Source organism: Petaurus breviceps, unplaced genomic scaffold, assembly GCF_028583685.1.
Source record: "Petaurus breviceps papuanus isolate PSGF00001 unplaced genomic scaffold, PetGlider_PUasm1.0 207, whole genome shotgun sequence".
Lineage (NCBI taxonomy): Eukaryota > Metazoa > Chordata > Mammalia > Diprotodontia > Petauridae > Petaurus > Petaurus breviceps.
The window spans coordinates 9,625,096-9,647,925 of NW_027185850.1; the positions used below are offsets into that span (position 1 = coordinate 9,625,096).

The 22,830-nt window shown below is 41.0% G+C and overlaps 1 protein-coding gene across 2 annotated transcripts in view; it reads right to left on the reverse strand.

Annotated features, from left to right (window-relative positions):
• LOC138164887 (3',5'-cyclic-AMP phosphodiesterase 4B) overlaps positions 1–22,830 on the reverse strand; it is a 535,743-nt gene that overhangs the window by 430,939 nt on the left and 81,974 nt on the right. Inside the window, exon 1 of one of the 2 annotated variants that reach the window (XM_069092826.1) lies at positions 16,740–17,138. The exons of the other annotated variant lie outside the window; for it this stretch is intronic. Coding sequence (XP_068948927.1) covers positions 16,740–16,975 — 236 coding nt within the window. The 5' untranslated portion in view covers positions 16,976–17,138. Of the gene's footprint in view, positions 1–16,739; positions 17,139–22,830 lie in introns of those variants that run through there. 2 annotated transcript variants of the gene reach the window in all.

The window sequence follows — 22,830 nt, forward strand, 5'->3', positions numbered from 1 at the left end:
AGTGTCTATTCAGAGAGAAAACCCAATCCTTGACTCTAAGCGCAGACTTAAAATACAAATAAAAGTTGCATAACACAATTCAAGCTACCACCCAAACTCCAAAACAAACCTAAAAAAAGCCTATGGAAAACATTCTGAAACTACAGAAAATTTCATATGTATCTTCTATTTTGGATAATTTTGGCAAAAGAAATAGCATTTCTATTTGTAGTAGAAGAACTTGAATCCCATAGCAATAATACAGTATATTGATATGCACTGAAAATATATTTTATGGGACCTACCCACCACTAATAACTTACCAGGAAAATCTCCTAGAGTGTTTTTAGACTGTTCTAGCCCCCAACTCTTAAATTTGTTTGGTTAAAAAAAAACAAAAACGGAGGCTGCAAGTTTTTTTTTATTATTTTTTATTAATCATTTGATAAAAATATCAACATATTAGGGCTTAAGATAAGAAATCAGTACAGAAGACTAGACAGATAGACTGGTAATTGTCACTTTCCCTTCTTATTTCTTACCATTTCCATGCATTCACAAATCTTCATTTACCTAAACCACTAGATGGTTCCCCATTCCATCTCAGGATGAGGTCTTCAATAATGAATGGACCCCTTCCCTATAGATAGCTCTCTGAAGGACCTCCACCCCCTCTTACCTTACTTGATTCTACCTCAAGCCACTGAAAATATTTATTAAAATGCTTTTAATTTCTGGGTAGTTCTGTCACCTATATCCATATGTCTATATAGAAAGAAACCTTTTTCTTTACTTTTGAATTGCCTTGACAAATCCCAACCCTATTTAATCTCATCATCTGTCTCCTTTGCTCCTATTTAAGTGATGCTGAAGTGTAGCTGGAGGAAACTACAAAACCATGCTGATTGGGTCCACTACGAATTGATTTTATCTAATCTCAGCTGGGCTCTCACTACAGCAAGGCAATTATTCTGCCTCTCTCTAAGATTCAATTCCACAAGAGCAGCTCTTCCAGAGACTTTCTTCTCTTTCTTAAAGCCATGCCCTCTCCCCACAGCAATACCCCTCCCTAGCCTCCCAGCTGAGGAAAATTACTGTACAAGGAAAATTGAGACTATCTACCATGAGCTCTCTTTTCATCCTTTTTTTTCACATCTCATAGTTCTCTGAAATTATCTTATTACCTCTAGAGTTAAATAAAAAGTTTGATGTTTGACACTTAAGGATCTTCACTGGCCCCTTTTTGCTTTGCAGCCTTCTCAGACTTCACTCCTCTCTACCATACAGCAATACTGACCTCCCTCTTGCCCTTTCTAGAACACAGTCCCCCACTTTCTGACTCTGCCTTTGTATGGGCTATCCCCCATTCCTCAAATACCCTTCTTCCTCACATCTGCCCATAAGAGCCCTGGAATCCTTCGAAATTCAGCTCAAATTCCACCTCTTCCTGGAGATTTTTACTATTTCTCCTCCTCCCCCATCATCTCCACTTCCTTTACTCTGCCTTTATTCAGTACACATTTTACAAGTACCTCTTGATATGCTTTTTATCTCCCTCACTTTAATGTAAGCTCCTTGAAGGCAGGGATGGTTTTGCAGTAAGCACTTAACAAATGCCTGTTTATCGAGTGATTTACCCTGTTCTCTGCTCCCTCCTTTATCAACTAACAATTCTCTTTCTAACTTTGTGACTGTTAGAACCTTATGTGGGCAGCTAGATAGTGTGCTGCATACAGCAGCTAGCCAGGAGACAGGAAGAACTAAGTTCAAATTCAGCCTTAGCTGTGTGACCCTGGGCAAGTCGCTTGACTCTGTTTGCCTTAAGTTTCCTCGACTGTAAAATGAGCTGAAGAAGGAAATGGCAAACCACTCTAGCATCTTTGCCAGGAAAACCCTAAATGAGGTCTTGAAGAGTCAGACATGACTGAACAGAAACAGAGCCCTTTGTATCCCCTACGTTCCAATGTCTGGATAGACCCTTTGGATGATGCTGAGGCCATGCTTGGGTACAATAGAACAGGTTTTCTTTCGTAGAACCCCTGGTGATGTTCCTAGGAGCTGAGGTTCATCAACCACATTTCGAAAAGTCATTCTTCATAAAAGTTAAGTGGAGTAAGAATCTGTTCTTGAGGTGGGGGCAGGAGAAGTCCACTAAATCCATCAATTGAATGAGCCCTCATTTACCTGCTGTTTTCTTTTACTGATTCATCTAAAGCATAGCAGAAATTCTTTTCCCTCACAGTAAGATCATACAGCAGGAAGCTACCTGAGAATGTCAACAAATGATGTCCCTGCCCCCTTTTGTATTTTGCACACAGCAGGACCCAAACATTTCTTTGCCAGGCAAATTGCTGTATCTGACAAGGACTGCCTCCACCTGATCAGGGAAGGGTTAGAGAGAAAGGAGGGGACTACAGATGTTCAGAGCTGGGAGGACCTCTAAGGTCATTCAGTTAAACCTACCTGAAAAAGGCTTCCCCTACAAAACAAGCTACACTGGGGCTAGGCTGCCTTTGCTCTTCTGTGGAGTGGGGAGCCAGCATCCTGCTGAGGCAGCTCAATCCTAGTCCTGTTAAGAAATCAGTCTCTAAATCAAGCCTAAATCTGTCTCTTGGCTACTTCCCCTAAGACTCCCCAGTTCGGCCCCCTGGGGGTAAATAGGTCAAATCTAATCTCTTTTTATGTCAAGGGCTACCTCTTCTTCTCCAGGCTAAGCATTATTAGTCCTTCAATCAGCCTTCATTTAGCAGCAACTTGAAGCCCTTAATTAGCCTGGATTCCTTTTTTTTATGTTCCACAACCGGTCAATGCCATTCTGTTGCCCAGAACTGATCAGTTGCTCCAGATGCCCCTGATCGGAATAGAATATACAGCTAGTAAGTGGAACTCCCAGCTGGCTCGAGCCCTTCTTCATAGCATCTACCCCAAGGCAGATGACTGAAAGAATGACTGAGTTCAGCTCACTGTTATCCTTGCTTCCTGTGGCAGCTAGGTGGGGAAGTGATGGCAGTGTGCAAAATGCCTCAGACAAATCACTCTGGGCCCAGTTTCTCCATCTGTAAAATGGGGATAATAATAGAATCTACCTCACGTGGTTGTCAGGATAAAATCAGATAATAGTCACAAAGTGTTTTCTTGGATATCTGCAGTGTCTGAAAGAAAATAAGGAGAAGCCCCCTTCAGGTAAACCCATGACAAGATCGTGTCACCTTAGCTGGGAGGGTCCTTAGAGGGCAGGCATATATACAATAGTCTATCACTGGGCCCATCAGCATTTTTTTTTAAATTGGAACAATCTGCCAAAGCTTCCTTTCCATTGGAACAGACTTTGACAACCTCTGAAGAGGCATCAGATTTTGCAAATATAAGGATCATTAACCAAAATGTCCTCACACCAAGAATTAGGAAATTCACCAATTATCTCAAGGCATCTGATTAAGAGCACATATTGGTAAAACTCTACAGTGCTTTATCAACTCTCCTCAAAGGAGACCACCTTGCATGTCCTACCTGCACCTCAGCAGAAATCACTTCCTTTAGGGTGTTGTCTCCCCTATTAGGATGTAAGCTGGGGACAGGGACTGTCTTGGCTTTTGTTTCTGGCTCACCTGCACCTAGCACAGTGCTGGGGGTGTGGTAGGCACTTAATATATATGTTTTCAGTTAAGTGCAAAGACTTTTATCTATAGGCTCTGCTACTGGGGAGACTGAGGCTGCTGGATCTCTTGAGCTCAGTTTTTCTGTGCTTTCTGGGGTGGAAAATGCCCACAGGGTTGGGGGAGGGGAGGATCTATACTGGAAACAAAAAGCCAACAGGTTGCATAAGGGAAGATGAATTAATCCATGTTTAGAGGCAATTGTTGGAGTAGTAGCTAGAGTGTCAGACCTGGATTCAGGAAAACCTGAGCTCACCTCTAGCCTCAGATACATATTAGCTGTATGACCCTATCCAAGTCACTTAACCTCTGTTTGCTTTTTTCCTCAGCTCTAAAATGGGACTAATAATAGCACCTGCCTCATAGGGTTGTTTTGAGGGTGAAATGAGATAATATTTGGAAAAACTGTTTAGCACAATGACTAGCACCCAGCAGGGATTATACAAATGTTCATTTCATTCCCTCCCTTCCCCAGGTCAAGATTTCCAGCCCATCAGCAGTGGGATCTGCCCATGAGAAATCTCTGCACTTTCAGCTTAGATGAAAGAGGGAGATCCAGTCCTTAAAAAAATAAATTTAGTTAACTAATCAATACACTTGCATTTAGTTACTCATTCCCTGATGTAAAGACATTAATAATTGCTTTTTAGAATGATAAGCCATTGTCTTTTCACTAAAATACAACAGATATTTATTACATGTTTACTTCATAGCTTCAGAGCTGGGAGAAATCTCAGAAACCATTTAGTACAATCTCCTCATTTTACAGATGAGGAACCTGATTAAGTGATTTGTCCAAAGTCATATGAGTAGTAATTTCTTGTGGGGGTTCTGGGAGAGACACAGATTGTAGGTGAAACAGTCTCTGTGTTCAAGGAGCATGCATCGAGGTAAAGATAAGATCCTTGGGTGTCATATGGCATTCCAAGTGTTAGAGTTACAAGCTGGAGCACTATGTGAGGTCTAAGAAGAAGGTTGTGAGCACAGCTGTCACAAAGAAGGGTAAACAGAGGCATATGAAAAGCCAGGAGGATTCACTCAGAGCAATTCTGTATCCAATGCAGAAATCACAATGGCTCAAGCCGGCAGGCTGGAGGCAGCCCAATTCAATCAGTGCCTTGTAGTCATTGACAATAATGGATAAGAAGCTACAGCAGGTACTGGCTCTGTTGCTTTTTTGGACTTGCCACATTGTCCTGAGAAAGCCAGAGCATCCTTGAACATTGCCTCAGACATGGCCAATTGGGACTGGGTCATGAGGGCAAGGAAATGACCAACCACTCCTGTATTTTTTCTAAGAAAGCCCAAATGGGGTCACAAAGAAGCAGACACGACTGAAACGATGGAAAAGCAACCACAAGATGAGCTCAGAACAATGTCTACAGGACTGCTGGCTGCCTGTTCTTTCTTGCCTCATATGAGTTTGCATGAGTCCTAAGAGCAGAATCACAACCACTCAGTCCTTCAATATCTATGAAGTGTCGAGATGCACAGGACACTCAGAACACTCTGAAGACAGAAGTGAAAGAGTCCCAGCTTTTAAGGACCAAACTTGTCTGTGTTTATTTAAGGAGATTAAAGAACGTGGATATGATTCGATTGGTCTTGTCTGTTTTTGGGGTATGGAGATGAGCTTGCCACATGACATGAAGCAATTAAGACTGCTGTGGGAATTGGTACTTGGGTCCAAATTTGTGATTATTGGTTATCTGAGAACTGAAAGTTCTGAGCTGCACCATCCCTCTTATTTAGAGTTCTTTAGCAGGGAAGAGGAAGCAAGGAGCTGACAATTACTGGATGGGAGTGGGAAGGGGAAAGAAAGGGTTACGAAATGGGAAATGTGTGTGGGGGCTGGGGGTGGGCATCATGGCATATTCCAGAAAATATGTCACTTAAAGTCTCCAGCACAGTGGTCATGTAGCCTGGGTAGTAGTTGGAATAATGGGATATTTTGATCATTCCAGGTAAACAACAGGGGATGGGGTGGGTGAGTGGGGTATTGAAAAGGAGAGAAGGAAGGATGTCTTCTTAGCAGGGACAGGGGAAAGAACTTCCAGGATCATAATAACACCCCACATGTCATCTGTAGGGTTGCAAACTGTGCTTCACAGAGCAATTATCACATCATGTCACACACACACACACATATACACATCGAACATATGGAAGAGTTGAAGACTCCAAGGAACCAGGAAGTCAACACTTATTCTTTCATTATGGATAAAACCCATGCTATAATTATGGCTTCAGACACAAACTGTGCTGCACTGGTTTGCGTTAGCATTCAGATAAGAAGAGAGGTTCACATCATTCTTGTGTGGTCATATCTCCTTATCCTAAACAGAGCAGACACATGAGCAATTTTCAGCTGAATTGGAATTGTGAAGACATTGCCCTACAAAGACATTCAGCTCTCCATTCTTCCAGACTCATAGAGTTTCAGTGTGGGGAGAGGAATCCAAGAGAGCCCACACATTGAATGCTAGCTATTTTCCCATGTACTTTCTGAGTGTCTGTCCAGCCCTGCTGGAATAGGCTAAATTTAGGGGGATCTCACAACTTTTCAAGGTGGCTTAATCTACTTCTGCATAGTGCTAGCTGTTAGGATATCTTTTTTGCTTGACATGGAGCCCAATTCTATTTCTCTGCAACTTAACCACCCATTTTCTTCATTCTGAGGCCAATCATAATGCATCAAATCCCTATTGTATATGGTGGACCTTCAAAAACAGCTCTCATATCAACCATTTACTTTTGTCCAGGTCACATAGTCCCAGTGACTTCAGCCCCCATCTTCAGACATCAGGCTAACCAGTCCTTTCCCCATTCTACCCCTCCCCTCTGGATATATCCTACATTGCCAAGGTCCTCGATAAAATGTGGTCCACAGAATTTATCAAAGCTAGCCCAACCTCCAGGTGAAGTCTGACCAGTTTTGTTTTGCAATTTATGCCCATTTTTTAGGGGAGCTACATCAACTATGTCATTGTGTTTATACTTTAGAGTTGTGCTTGGTCTAAGTAAGGAGTGAAAGGTAATACCTGCATGCAATACTTTATCACTTCAAATTATTAAGTATTGTCTATGCCCCTACCATGGTGTAGACTGTATGTAGAGGAAAGAGAAGAAGATTTAATCCCTTTCCTTAAGAAACTTCCAATTTTATTGAAGAATGAAAATGTTAAAGCAATTATACAAACACAGAATTTCAGAATCAGAAAGACAATCGGTGGCCATTCATCCCAATCTACAATCTATAACTTAGCAAGACAGTTCCTGGACCACCTCCCCAACAAGCATCCATCCAGCCTGGGTTTAAAGATCCTCAATGAGATCAAACTCAGTAGCTTCTGAGGCAGCCCATTTCTCTTAGGGCCAGTTCTCATTATTAGGAAGTCATCAGTCCTGTGACATTAAGCTTGAATGTACCTCTTCCCAATCTCAAGCCATTCTTCTTTGCTTTCTCTTCTGGAGCCAAGCAGAAGCAATCTCATCCCTTCTCTGTGACAACCATTGAAATCTTCATCTTGTTGGCTTATCTTCATCTAATGAACTCAGATTTTTCTTTTACAGGCTGAGAATCTTGACCTCCTTCAACTAATCACCAAACAGCCTGACATTGAGCCCTCTACGGTATTGGTCATCCTTCTCCAGAAGCTCTTGAGCTTACCAAAATCCTTCATAAATGATGGTACCCAGCGCTGAATCACAACACTGCACTGAGTAAGCACATTAGGAATGCTCCGTGACTTGACTTGAATTGGTCTGACCGGGACAGAATATTGCAGGATGTCAGCTCTTTTTCCTGAATACAGACCTTTTATTAAAAAAAAATAGTCCAGAATGTTTTGGCACCCCATCCACATGTTGGCTTGTATCCATCTTGGAGCCCACTTAAGATCACAGTGCTATCCGGTCACGCCTCCCCTATCTTATACTTAGGAAAGTAATGATGAATACTAATTCAGTTTACTGTTGAAATGGAAGCAAAACACTTGGAATCAAGAGAGTCCTGAGTTCAAATCCCACTAATGATGTCTACTAGATATAGGACAAGGAGTAAGTCTCTTAATCTCTCTCCGTCTCCATCTCATCATCTGGAAAATGAACACTGACTAAATGATGCTCCATGTAGTGGTTCAGTAAGAGTCACTAGGTTTGAAAGAAATAAGTGTTGCCTTAATGCATATTTTATCACTAACTAGGTGGAAAATTCCTTAAAGATAGTGTCTTTGTCTTATACACTGGGATGACCATCCATAGTATACTACTAAGTACCAATCTATTAAATGATGGGCAAATGCAGGACAGAGGAGAAAAGCTCAAAAGAAGAACTGGCCTTAAAAAATAGACCTAGGACCATAGATCTAAGACTGGAAGGTAAGGAGAATGAGGATGGTAAAAATAATTTTTAAGTACCTACTATGTGCCAGGTGAATCTGGAATTGTAATCTCTGCGAACCAAAGGAAGCTGGATATAGTAAAAAAAAAAGAAGATGGAAAGATTAACCATCAACATCTTGGGTGTCAGTAAACTTAAATGGATGGGAATGGGTGAATTGTATTCAGAGGGTATGTGCATGTAAACACACACATGTCTGTATGTCTATATGTATGTATGTATATGTGCTACTGTGAGCAAGATCCCCTTCCCTTAGAAGAAATAGAATAGCCCTTAGTTAATAAAAGGGTAAGAAAAGCAGTGCTGGGCTATGATCTCAAAAGGATTGAATTAGATCTGTTTGAATCCAAGGAAAATCATTCATCATCACAGAAATACAAGTCTATGCTCCAACCACTGATGCTAAAGAGGCCAAAGTTTATCGGTCCCATGAAGATCTGCAACATCTTCTAGAAATAACACCCAAAAAAGATAATCACATTCATTATAGAGGATTGGAATGCTAAAGTAGAAAATCAAAAGACAACTGGAATAACAGATGTCCTGGAGTACAAAATGAAGCAGGGCAGAGAATAATAGAGTTTTGTCAAGATAACTTACTGATCACAGAAAATTCCTTTTTTTTCCAACAACCCAAAAGGTGACTACACATGGACATGACCAGATATGGTCAAGATAGAAGTCAGATTGATTATATACTTTGCAGACAAAGACAGAGAAACTCTATGTAGTCAGTTAAAACAAGACCTGGAGGTGACTATGGTTCTACTCATGAGCTTCTTGTTGCAAAATTCAGACTTACAGGTCTGACCTAAATAACATCCTTTACGAGTATGAAGTGGAGGTGATAAATAGATGTAAGAGATGAGATCTGGTAGATCAAAGTTTAAAAGTGCACAGCAGAAAACAAAAGAAAGCTTACAAGAAAGCAAAGATAGCTCTCAATACAATGTGTATTATTTATCATACAGGCTTTTTTGAAATGAAAATCTATTGTTACATATTTTGAATCTTCTCTTATGTTCTGTTATGCACATGACATGCTTTTTTCCTTTCTTACTTTGTATTTAGGTTACAACATTTAAGTTTATGATATGTTTTTTTCTCTATTCTGCATTTCTGTTCTGGTGTTTAAGTCTAAAATAAAAGTTAAAAAAATGAGAGATAGCATGAGAACATTTCATGCAAAAAAAATGAGTATTATAAAAGACAAAAATGATAGGGACTTAACAGAAGTAGAAGAGATTAAGAAGATATGGCAAGAATGCACAGAGAATTATACAAGAAAGATGTTAAAGTGATGGGAGGACCAGAACATCTTACTTATCTCCTGAAGAACCTGTGTTCAGGCCAAGAAGCAAGAGTTACAACTGAAGATGGAACAACTAATTGGTTTAAGATTAGAAAAGGAATATGACAAGTTTGTATATTGTCATCTTATTTATTTAATTTATATGCAGAGAACACCATGCAAAATGCCAGGCTAGACAAATCCAAACCTGGAATGAAGGTTGCTGAGAGAAATATCAACAATCTGAGATATACAGATGATACCACTTTCATAGCAGAAACTGAAGAAGAATTCAGAAGTTTCTTGATGACAGTGAAAGAAGAGAATATAAAAGCTGGCTTGAAGCTTAACATAAAAAAAAGAAACTAAGATCTTGGCAACTGATCCCATCACTTCCTGGCAAATAAAGAGAGAAGAAATGGAAACAGTGGCAGATTATATATTCTTGGTCTTAAAAAATCACTGCAGACATTGACTGCAGCCATGAAATTATGGCACTTGCTCCTTGGAAAGAAAGCTATGGTAAATCTGGACAGCAAACTAAAAAGCAGAGACATCATCTTGCCAACAAAAGTCCGTGTAGTCAAAGCTACAGTAGCAATGTAACTGTGAAAACTGGACGATAAGGAAAGTTGAGAGTTGCAGAATCAATGATTTTGAATTGTGGTGCTGGGAAAGACTTTTGAGAGTCCCGTGGACAGCAGGGAAATAAAATCAGTCAACACTTAAATTAATTCAGATCATTCACAGGAAGGTTGAATACCAAAGTTGAAGTTTAACTACTTTGGCCACATAACAAGAGAAAAGGACTCATTGGGAAGAAACTTTGAAAGATTGGGAAAGATTGAATGTGAAAGGAAAAGGGGGTGGCAGAGGATGACAAAGATAGATAGTGTTGGGGAAGATATGAAAATGAGTTTGGAGAGAGAGGAAGGATGATAGAAGAGCCTGGCATGGGGTCATAAAAAGTTGGACCTGACTGAACAACAACAAATGCCCCCAGGCACTGTGCTAAGCACTTTTCAAATATTATCTCATTAGATCTTCAAACCACCTGTGGAGGTAGACACTATTATGAGTCCTATTTCATTTACAGTTAGGAAACTGAAGCAGAGGTTAAGTGACTTGGCCAGGGTCACACAGTTAGTAAGCATCTAAGGCCAAATTTTAACTCGGGTCTTCCTGATTCTAGTTCCAGTGCTGTATCCACTGAGCCACCTAACTTGAACCTCATTGTTACATCCCCCTCAGTTTCAAGGATGGAAAAAGAAAAAAAAAGCTAAGCCCCTAAATAATACAACTGAGATGGTCAAAGGAGGGGTTTGAAATCTGGACCTGCGATTTCAGAGCTGGCACACTTTGCATTATACCATATTTAGGATTAGGAGAGATAGAGAGACATTAAGATTTTTACTCCTGTTAATGAAATAAACTAAGGCTTCCTCCATAGAAAGATGGGACGGGGGTAGCACATCTAGGAAAAGACACATCAAAATGTTTTTCAATGGCTTGTAAGAGCAAGAGGAGAGTGTGTGACGGAGATGAAAATTAATAGGTCCAGGGTACAGATAAGACATAGAGAAGTTGTTTCTCTCTAACAATTCGTTTTAATACACCCCTTCTGAATAACAAAAAGATTACGTGAGGGTAAGTATGGAAGATGTCATTATCAGAATGAATGTAGCAAAGCTTAGAAAATGCAGGGATACCATGGTGGTAGCTAAAAGTAAGCTGCAAACTGGGATGCCAGCTGGGATAACACTAGGTGTCCGGGTCTGCCATCTTCCTGGTAGAGAGTGGCCACATGTCCATCAGTCAACAGCTATAGAATTGTGGCAGAAATTCCCATTCTCAAGCCTTATTCTATCCTTCATAGAGCCGGGTGTCTAATTCTGAGCTCTGGAACTGAAAAGCAATTAGGAAATTTGGAGAAGGTTCAGAGAAGAATCACAGAGATGACTAAGAGAGTGGAAAATTAGTTGATGAAAGCTAAAAACAACTGAGATTATTCAACCTAGAGAAGAGAAGGCTGCGAGGCATGTTTCAATGTCATTGAAATTCATTCAAGGATAATTTCAGATTCATAAAGGGAGCTCAACTTGAAGTAAGAGGATTTGAGACTGAAGCCCAGCTATAACACCTATCCGATATTGTAACTTGGTCAATTTAATCTCATAGCTAGTATTTACATAGCACTTTAAGATTTACAAAAACAAAACAAAAACACCTTTATCAATATTATCTCATTTGATCCTCATGACAATCTCAGCAAGCAGGTGCTATTATCTTCCCCATTTTGTAGATGAGGAAACTGAGTCAGACAGAGGTTCAATGACTTGACCAGGTTAACACAGTTTGTACATTTCTGAGGCATTTGAATTTAGGTGTTCCTTATTCTAGGCCCAGTGCTCTACTGACTGCACGGCCAGCCGCCCTCTCACTTCATCTTCTTGGGCCTCATTTTTCTTTTATGTAAATGAAAAGAATCAATTAGGGGGACTCTAAGGTCCTTTCAACTTTCTGATTTCTGGTCCTATGATTATGGAATATTATATGGAACCTTACAGGAAATCCACTTTTCCATATCCAAATCAGGATCCATCTAGAAAGGCTGTGTTAGATGGAGGTATCTCTGGGCCCTGGGCATGTCCTCTGGCTGTTTCCCATGCCTGGGATGCTCCCCTTCTTCATCTCTGCCTCCTAGATTCCCTGGCTTCCATCAAGTCCCAGCTAATATCCCACCTTTGACAAGAAGTCATTCCAATCCTCCTTAAGACTAATGCCCCTCTCTTTTATTATTTCTGATTTATCCTGTATATAGCTTGTTTGAATATATTTGTTTGCTTGTTGTCTCCCCTATTGGACTGTGTGGTCTTCTGGGGCAGGGGTTATCCTCTGTCTTCCTTATTATCCCCTGCACTTAGCATAGTACCCAGCAGATAGTAGATGTTTAACAAAGGCTTGTTGACTGGCTGACATAAAAATGTGATAATAACCTCACTCTTGAAATGATTAAATTTTGCATGAAGAAAAATCATAGAACCTCTTTCTCTGGAGATCATATAAAGGGGGCAGTTTCAGAGCTACGTCCAGGAGGGTTAGATAATCTTGACTGAAGTTGAAGGTTATGCTCGATGATGTGACAAGGGGCTTGCCAGACAGAAAGATTTGATGGTGATCCTAATTAGAGCTAACACTTGGGCCACATATCCAGTCAGGATCCTGATTTCACAAGGAATCTTACAACATTAACTCTTCCCTCATCTCTACCCTATTTCCTCTCTGCCTTCTATAAAACCAAACCAAACCAAACCCTACAAGATTATCAAAACAATCCTGACCTCGTAAATGACAAAAAATACAAGAACCTGTTTAGACAGTTTGAATCCAAAAGCTCTCTTATGAATGATTCCATTGTGAATTTCTTAATTTTAGCCCAGGATTCAAAACCATTCCTGAAAAGAAGCCTCTCATGCAGTGAAAAGTAATTACTTGTTTTCACCATTTTTTATTTCCAGTTTAAATGCAAGGTTTGAAAATATTGGTCACCTGGCAGAAGAGACTGCTAGGCTTTTGTCAGGACAAACTGATCAAAGCAAACCATATTTTATCATAATAAGAAGACATTAAACATTTTTAGTGTTTTTAAAATGTAAGAAGCATGATATGTTGTTCCATTTCAGTTGTGTCTCACTCTTTGGAATCCTATTTGGGGTTTCTTGGCAAAGGTGCTGGAGTGGTTTGCCATTTCTTCCTCCAGTTCATTTTACAGGTAAAGAAACTGAGGCAAACAGGGTTAAGTAACTTGTCCAGGGTCACACAACTAGCAACTGTCAGAGGCCAGCTTTGAACTCATGAAGATATGTCTTCCTAAATCCAGGTCCAGTGCTGTATCTACTGTGGTGCCACCTAGCTGCCCCAGAAGCAAGATGTAGAAACTTACTATATTGTAGTATGTACAGTGCTTGATTTAGAATCAAGAAGGTGTGGCTTCCAGTTCCACCTTTGGCAATTACTAGGTGGGGGAGAAGGGGAAGAGGAGTCACTTGCACTATATCTCAGGACCTGAATTCACCTTGGGCAACTCACCTAACATTTCTCTTTTCTGGATTTTTCTCAAGTATAAAATAAAGAGGTTCATTTAGAATGGGTAGCTATGCTTCTACAAACAACCTCACAAGGTAGACATGATGGATAAAATGAATATCCTTTTCCAGATGATGAAACTGAGGTTTAGAGAAGTTAAGTGATTTGTCCACTCAGTTAATTAGTGTAACAGGCAGAGTGTGAGGTGAGGGCTTTTTATTTTCAAGCTCAGTTACTAGACCACAACGCCTTCATGGTATTTTTCTCATGAGTGATTTAGGTAAAACAGAATTCCCTTGAACAAGGAAGCTGGTCATCTACCATGATCTCAAGCTCATGTCATAAAATTTCCTTTCTTCAACTTACTGTGTGCATTATGGGGACAACATATGAGTAAAATTAAAAGCACAAAGCAGTTATTCCAAAATATTATTTGGCTACTTGGAGAATAATCCAATCCATATTTATAGTACTGCGTCAAATCTGTCCCAAGGAGAAAAGTCATGTATTTGTGCAGCTAAAATCATTATCATATGGGAGGCATATCTGAGCTTTAATTGGATTTATCATTATCTGAAAATGAGCTTACTAAAAACTCTAATTAGATTTGCTTCTGCTAAAAAAAATTACAGCTTGTTTTGACTACAGGTAGGAATATGTATGCATGCATATATTGGAATGCGTGTGCATACATGGATATATCTGTATGAATGAGTGTGATACACATATATACATCAATATATAAGAATAGGGAACCAACCTGTGAATTCACAGCAGGAAACTCCCCCTATCAATGCAGGTCAGGATATATATAAATGTATCCCTATATATGCATTTATATGCAAACAATACATTTTATTTTAGTTCCTTCTTTAGGATAATTAATAACTCATTCAACTATTTCCTATAGTCACACAATTTAGTAAAACATTTGCATAAACACATCCACATGTTATAAGCAAAGAGGGAGGGGCCCAGAAAGGAAGACAGCATACCATAAGATTCCTCTGGGGAAACCTTCTGCTAAAAATGTCAGCATCACTGGATCTTAAAAAGTCAGAAGATGATTCTATCACCAAAAGAATAATGTGGAAAGCCCCAATTATCCATCACAATTCAGCTTTATCTAGAATAAATTAAAAGTCAGACTGCTTATTTGGCCTATGACTTGGGTAACAACAATGCGAGTCTTGAGCGGAGCAGGCTGAAACTTTGCGGGGTTAATGGTAGGACACCAATAGACAATAAAAATTACAATTAGAGGAGGAGTTCTTTACCTGGGGTCCACTGAGTTTGTAGGTATATTTCAGAGGGTCCCTGATATTGGATGGAACAAATACATCTTTATTTTCACTAACTTCTCCCTGAAATTTACCTTATTCTTCCATTATGAATTATAAAAAAAAACCCAAAACATTATTATGAAAGAAAAGATCCATAAGTTTCCCCAGGCTGCCAAAGGGATCAATGATCCCCAAAAGATTGAAACTCCATTAATTGGAAGAGAATATTCATTCTTACAGCCCCAAACATCACTGTACAGATGCCAGTACAGGGTGATCTCTGCAGAAATATATTCTTCCCAAACTGGGATGCTTAAATTGCTCTCAGGAAATGCTAGCTCCCCTCATATTCCCTCTGTCTCCCCCTATTAAATGACAAAAAAAATTCCAAGTGCAGGGGAATCTAATTTTGAATAGTGCCATCACTAAAAAGAAAAAAAAATCAACTAAAAAAAGCAAATGAACTGATGCCCTTGCATTTTTATTTGAGGCTGACTAAATAACAGCTGTACTATTTCTCAGATATCACGACTGAGCCAGAGAAAGGACTGCACCCTACTACAGAGTTCTTGGTTTCCCAAACTAAAGGAGAAAAGTCCAATTCTTTCTCTCACAGGATCACAGACTTAGAGACAGAGGCACCTTAGGGGTCATCTGGTCTGACCTCTTCATTTTCCAGTCAAGTCAACAAGCATTAACAGAATTGATAATCAGAGGTTAAGTGACTTGATCAAGGTCACAAGGTGTCAAGTTTCAGAGTTGGGTTCAAACTTTGACAAACCCAACTTTTTTTCCACTACACTGTGTATGATCTGATTGAATTTCTGCTTTTCTAAAGCATTTTAGAATTGTAAGTTTCTATGAATTGAACAAAAGACATTTCCCTGAAGTTATCAGATGGCCATTCTAGAAGTCAGGACACCTGGGTTCAAGTCTAGCCTCTGCTATAAGGACAACTCACCTAACTGCTCAGTAGTATCTCAGGGATTTCTCTAAGACTCTATGTTAAGGAAGAGTTGCTAATCTACATCAGTGGTGGGCAATTTTCACACTGGGTTAGTGTGAAATTTTTTAATTTCCCCACCTTATTTAAGTCACAGATCCATATGTGAAACACAATAAAATGACAACAACTAAAAGAAAACCAACATTCTTCCCTCAAATAACCACAGTGGGGCATCTTCACCTAGAACTGATTCTTTCAGAGTGCTTGGTTCTTCAGGAGGCAGACCCATTTGCCAATTCTGTCTGTCTTTTTCTTAGAAAGTTGAGTACTAAATCAACGGAGGGTACATACAATTTGTGGAAAACAGGACTAGGAGTGTAGCCCTAGTCAAGTCTCAGGCTTTATGGTGTTTTCAGGAGTAAAAATAGAACCAAGTTTTAATTTTTCTCCTCTTAGAAAGAAAGGAGGCTATACATCAGCTCAATAAGAACAAACAATATTTGCCCTTTGTGACTCGATTTACCTAGAATCCACAGATGGGGGAGGGGAACAAGAAAACGACCAAGAAAAGAGCAACCCCACTTTAAAAAACTGATCTCTAACTACTTTCTGTGTTTTTAAGTGGACTGAGAAAGCCATGGCACGGCCTAGAAAGAGAAAACATTTCAGCATCCGCTCATCCTTCAACTCCAAAATAGCAAAGGAGAAATACCCCCCATGGAACCCAAGTGTGCCTGGAACAAGTAGGCAGCCGTCCGTGAGAGACATTCCCTTAAAACAACCCCGGGACCTTCCTCTCTGTCATGACCATCATAGCACCCCTGGCCCCTTCCTCCGCTGCTACCATCCGAAAGAGCCACCCTACAGATTCCGAGGTTTACTGATTTAATCTGGGAAACAAGGAGAAGCCAGAGGCCGATTTCCCCAGCGGAGCTTTAGAAATCCTCCGAGCTGCCTCTCACCCCACTCAGCTCACACTTGCCACACGCACTGTGAATGCAACCAGGTTTGGTTTTGTTTCCATTTGCTGGAGAAAGCCCATGCTCTCCCAACATCCCAGCATTGAGGTGGAAAGAAGAGAGAAAGCCCGGCTTACCACGTATGTGCCACCGTAAATCGCCGTCGCTGCCGGATGCTTTTATTCACCAGCAACTTTCTGAAGAAGCACGGGGAGTTTCTGGGCGAGCTGCGAGGGGAGATCTTAGGAGAAGTCGGTCTGTTTCCGGACAGCCTGGGCAACTCCAGCTCCAAGTGCATCTGCTCCTTGAAAGTCCGGATGCGCACTTCGGTCTCAAGAGTTCCCAGCTCCTTTGAAGGCTCCTTGGCCGTCATGTCTGGGGTGGTGGTGTGTAAGCTGTCACAGACACCGAGGGAAAAGCCAGAGCATAGCAGAAGAACCCACTCGCAACTCAGAGCGCGGAGAGGCTCGCCGTGAGCAGCTCCTGGCGCTGGAGCGCTAAGGATGCAAGTGGTACCCAGAGGGTGCGTCGCACGCTCTGTTCTCCCAAGCTCTGCTCCCCCAGGCTCTGATCCCGGCCGTTCCCAGCAGCTCGCTCAGCCCCGGCTCTCCTCGGAAAACAGCACCCTAGTGTTTGCTCTGTCTGTAGCCTCCTTGTGGAGATGGTTTCTCTGCAAGCTACACACTGCCTGCCACTCACTGAATTCATTCAGCTGGAGAGCCCTACTCATGAAATATTCAGAAGGGCTCCTCAGAAGCCCCTTCCACGCACCTGGCTGGAGAGCCTCATCAAACAGACTACAGAGGTTTCGGGAATGCTGCCCACAGGCGAGGCGCTCACCTGTGTGGCCGAAACAGCAGCTCTGGAGTCAGCCAGGGAGCAAAGGGCACAGCGGATTTAAAAAAAATCTTCATTCAGAATTATCATCTGGCCATGTAACGCACTGACTGGAGCTCCGCCCACTCCAGGCTCATTGGCTCCAGTTTCTTTAGACAACCGGACTCAATTCACCCTTCTGCAAAAGGAATTCTCTCCTCCACGCCTCGGCTGCCACAAAATTGTATGAGCTCCCCGCAGCCCTGTGGCAGCTCAGCCCTTTCATCCCAACAGTTCTAGGTCGGGCTTAGAACCCTCCCAAAGTGAGGCTCAGAACAAAGCCTCGGGGAGGTGAACGGCTTGCCTCGCCCTCCCAAGAGCCAAAGGGCCCCAGTCCCCCAAACGCCAATCAGTGAAGCAACTGGCAATTGGGTGCCTACTCCCAGGAAAAGTAAAGCCTCATATTGGGGTCTAAGAAAGCTATGCTTGCTAATTCGCCTTCTTCTTTGTCCAAATGGCTCGGAGATGACCCAAATTAGCCACTACTGATCAGAATGGTCAGCACCTGAGGTTTCCAAAGCTGTCCAAATGTGAAATCCGATCGGATACTGAGGTGGGTTGAGTTCAACGCCCCCCCCCCGAAACAAAAACAAACAAACAAACAAAAAAAAAAACCCAAGCATTTCCAAATACATGAATTTCAGGGTGGGATTAGTCAGGGACATGAAGGGGGAAAGTGAAGGAGAGTCCAGAGTCAAATTCCCCCCAAACCCAGAAAACCTTGTCTGTAACCTGAAATGGATAGGTTTTCTTTTTCTTTCTAATGTGCTGGAATGTGTCTGTATCAAAGGCAATTGGAAGCAAGCAGTACTGTGGCGTGCTGTGCTCCAAGCTCTTGTGATGAGCTGGTGCCAGCAACGATTAGGGCCGGGAGCCTGAGCCAGCCTGATCTCACACCAACTGGAGAGAGCAGAACAAGGGCTCAGCAACAACAGTGAGGGAAGGCAGAGAATTCACACTAAGACTTCGGATGGTGTCCATGAGAATTTTTTTTTCCTCCTGAAAGCCTTTTGCTTCTATACTTTTCTTAGAGAACAGTCGTCCTAGATCCCATCTATAAGCAGATTTCTGCATGTATTTCTCCGAGAGAAAGGAACCAGGAGAAACTGCTCACTAGAAGTAATAAAACTTCCAATACATAGACCTGACTCTGGGAAGGACGATAGAGGTCACTGAGTCACTCTCTCTTATTTTAGTAGTGACTTATTAACACTTATCAGGTGTTGTTTAAGCTACCTTAATATGGTCACTGGATGTGCAGACAGAAAGAGCTGAGTTTAAATCCAGCCCCAAACACTTCCTCATTTTGTGACCAGAGGCAAGTTGTTTTATCTCTCACAATCTCAGTTTCCTCATCTGTAAAAGGTCAATAATAAAAGCACCTCCCTCATAGGGTTTTTGTGAGGACCAAATGAGATAGTGTATGTACAGTGCTTTGCAAACCTTGATGTTTTATCATCATCATAATTATAAGATGATAAACTTGTAACAATATTTATGAAACTATAAAATCATAGTCTATCATAATTATTTTAAGAATAATATAAATTTATTTAATTGGTAATATTTGTCATGGGAATGAGATGTAGGATCTTCATGTATTACAGCTGATAAAAGAATACAGTCTTACATAACACAGTGATGGGGATAATAAGGACATTAATGCTGATAGTAAGCATTGTTTTTTTGCCAGTGATTTAAGAGAATTTCCTTCAGCAACAGTTACAGAATCATCTAAAAGAATATTTATAAATTTGGAAGTGATAATTTTGTATCCCAAGTCACAATAAAGTAACACTTGGTGCCATCTTAAGCTAAAAAAATACTCAGAAACTGGGGAGGAAGGTGGGAACTTCCCTCTCTTTTTTTCCCCTTATCAATTTTTGGGAAATATCACAGTTCCATTTGATAGGATTGTTATTATCAGTGAAGCAAAATTTTTAGAAAGATCCATGGTAGAAAGTATGGCTAATTTCAACATTGGTGTCATTGCTTAGGACTGTCACACTGACACATAAACAAGGTTGTGGTCTTTTCATCCAACAATAATATACATGAATGGAGCCAAGGAAACTCTGGGTCCTCTTCACCATGACACAGAAATGAACTTTGAAAAGAACTTTCAAGAGGCAAGAGTGAAGAAGAAGAGCCTTCCAGACATGAGGGAGGATCTATTCAAAGTCAGGGAGGCAGAAGACAGCGTAGTGTTGGGAAGGTGAATATTATGCCTGTTTTTGTTTACAATTGAGAGAAAAGATGTAAGATTCTGCCAATGTCCCAATATTTTATTTTCCTGAAATAAAAATTTTGAAGTACCAAGGTCCTTTAAGTACTTAGGTTTGTGGATGATATAGTGTTGACTTCACCAAGCCCTGAAACAATGGAAAACCTCCTAAATAAGATACACAATCACTGAAAAGAGTTTGGCCCAATCATCCAAATGGGAAAAACCAATATCTGTGATGTTTGTACTGCAATATGGAGATGGATGGAAAACCTATAGAGCTGGTCCTTAATTATACTTATCTGAGTCAGGTATGATGAAAGGACAAGAAGCTAGGCTCAGAATAAAAAAAAAAAACATGTGAACAAAAGAGGTTGCCTTTGGGACACTGTTATTCTTTTAATTATCCTAAGCTTCCCCCTGAAGCAAAGGCCCATCTTTTTAAGACCAATATTGTTTTCATGATGTTGTTTGACTGGGACCATAGAACACCACGAAAGACTGCATTTGAAGATGACCCAGAGCAACATGGGAAGATGCATATGAGAATGCTTTGGTCGTAACTCACTATTAGTGAGACATTCTTCAGGAGGAAGGGCCTTGAAAAATTTCATCAGAGAAATGTATGGCAAAGAGAAAAGAATAGGTTAGTGATGTAGTAGGATCTCTGTCTGGTGGCTGCTCCTCTGCTATCCGTACAATATGAAGAGACTCAAGGAAATCCTTCAACATGCAGTGGATCCTCTGCTGAGAATTTTGGAGAAAACATGGGCAAGAGTTGCCCAGGATGGGCTGCAATCTGTATGACTGGAGAGGATGTCCACGTGAAAGAGATGATAAATCCAGGAGAGTTTTAGACAATCAAGTTGCTTTTCCCCCAAGCTCCTCATGAAAGCTATCAAAACTGGGGAAACATTTTTTCTCCCCCCAAGTACTTTTTGTGCCAAATTTATCAGTTCCATTAAATGTATTATAGCCTTTGACCCAGTGTTCTTGCAATAGTAAAGTACTGAAATCTATGTAGGCAGAGACAGTGTGGTATCACTGTTGGCCCCAGGATACAGAGTCAGAAAGACCTGGACTCAAATCTTGGCTCAAACATTAATCCCTCTGTGCATAAGAAGGCTGGATGCTGAGGTCTCTTCTGGCTCTAGGTTTGTGACCCCATGATCCGCTGGGTGACCATCACTTGAAGAATAACTGAAGAAATTATTATATATGAATATAATAGAATATGAAAGAATGAGAGGAACTTGGGAAGAAGGGAAGAAATGTACATAAGAGCAGCTTTGAATAGTGAAGGAGTGACTTAGCATCATAAGGACCTGGGTTCAAATCCTTCTCTGATGGTTATGTGATACTTGGAAAGTCACTGGACCTCAGTTTCATCTCCAAAATGAGGCAGTTGGATTTGCTGGCCTCCAAGGTCCTGCCTGCTATAAATCTCTGCTCCTGTGATCAATGATTGAAAAAAATGTCCAGGAAAACATTAAAGAGAGAAAAACTACTGCATGATCAACTCATGGACCCACTTTGAGTTTAGAGGAGAGAAGATGACACACACCTCCCTCCTCCTGGCAGGTGTGGCCACTTGGCTATATTTTCTTCTCAAAAAGGAACGATCTATTGCAGGGGTAGGGGACCATTAGAAAGTGAGTATGATGTATAAAAACACCAGCAAAATATTTATTAAAAGGGAGTGGAGGAAGGCTGTGGAGTTATTAAATTCCTTTGGATAGATAAGAAGCTGGAGCTCAGATAAGAAAGCGTTGACAAAACCTTCTTAAGACTCCATGAATCGTGTAGTTATAATTACCCACTGACTCCACTGTCAGGTCTGTGTCAGACTGGGACGTTTGACGTCACTCTTCACACTGCCTACGATGAGAAGCAAGGGAAGGCAAATTAATAGGATTCTGCTGGTGACTCTGACTGAAGAATATGTTTGCAAAAAGGCTTACAGTAAGTTGACTCTCAAAATCATGAAATGTCAGGGCAAGAAGGCTTTGTGGAGGTCACTGAGTCTAACTCATTTAACTCATGAAGAAACGAAGACAGAGAGAGTCAGAAAGGTGCTCAATCACACAGCAAGGCAGCTCAGGAGAAGGGCAGGGACTTGATCAGAGACTTCTGATATTTGGGGGTCTTTCAATTATTGCACCCTACTTCTTCTTGTATGAAGGTGGCTGACTTTGCAATGCATATTGGCAATATTTTTATTGGACTCATTAATTTCTTCTCTCATTAATCACAGTGAGTCCTGGTCCTTCCTTTTTCTCTCTCAGTTCCCAAAGCTTCTCCAGCCTCCACACTTTGAGCAGCAGCTTCCTCTCAGTTTCCCTTCCTGGATCACCATTCCTGTCTTATTCCCTTGAATGAGTCCTCCTCAGTGGACAGAGATTCAGGGCATTTTTTCCTTCTGCCTTGACAACTTTCTCTCTTACAGATCTCATCAACTTCTAGTTCAAAGCTCATTTCTATATACATGATTCTGTGATCTATCCCTCCAGTCCTCATCACCTCCCTGAGGTTCAATTCCATGCTACCTGCAAGATACTGTCACATGCTTATTCCACCAATATCTCAAACTCAACCTGTTCTAATCAGAACTCATTATCTTTCCCCAAAAACCATCCTCAAGGACAGCACCATTCTTCCAGTTATCATGTATGCAAGAAGAGTTATCTTCAATTCCTTCCCTCTCATTCATTGGGGAATGAAAGAGACCCCACCCCAAATGTGCAATAAAGTTGCCAGATCTTTTCAACTTATTTCCACAACATCAACAAGATGGCATAGTGGAGGGACTGTTGCTCTTGAAATCAGGATTCGCTGAGTTTGAATACTGCCTCAAGATACTGCACGACCCAGGGTAAATCTCCTAACCCACCAGTGCCTTAATTTTCTCATCTGTTACATGAAGCAACTGGCTTCCATGGCTGGTTCCCAAGGTCCTTTTCTGCTGTAAACCTAGGCATAATCTCATGCATCTCTCTCCCTTCTCTCCATTATTTAGTGACCATAATGGCTCAGGTCTTCATCATCTCTTTCTAGGCTACTATCATAGACTCAAAACTATTCTCCATCACTCATGTCTCACCTCTTGTAGTGGCAACCACACTGGCATA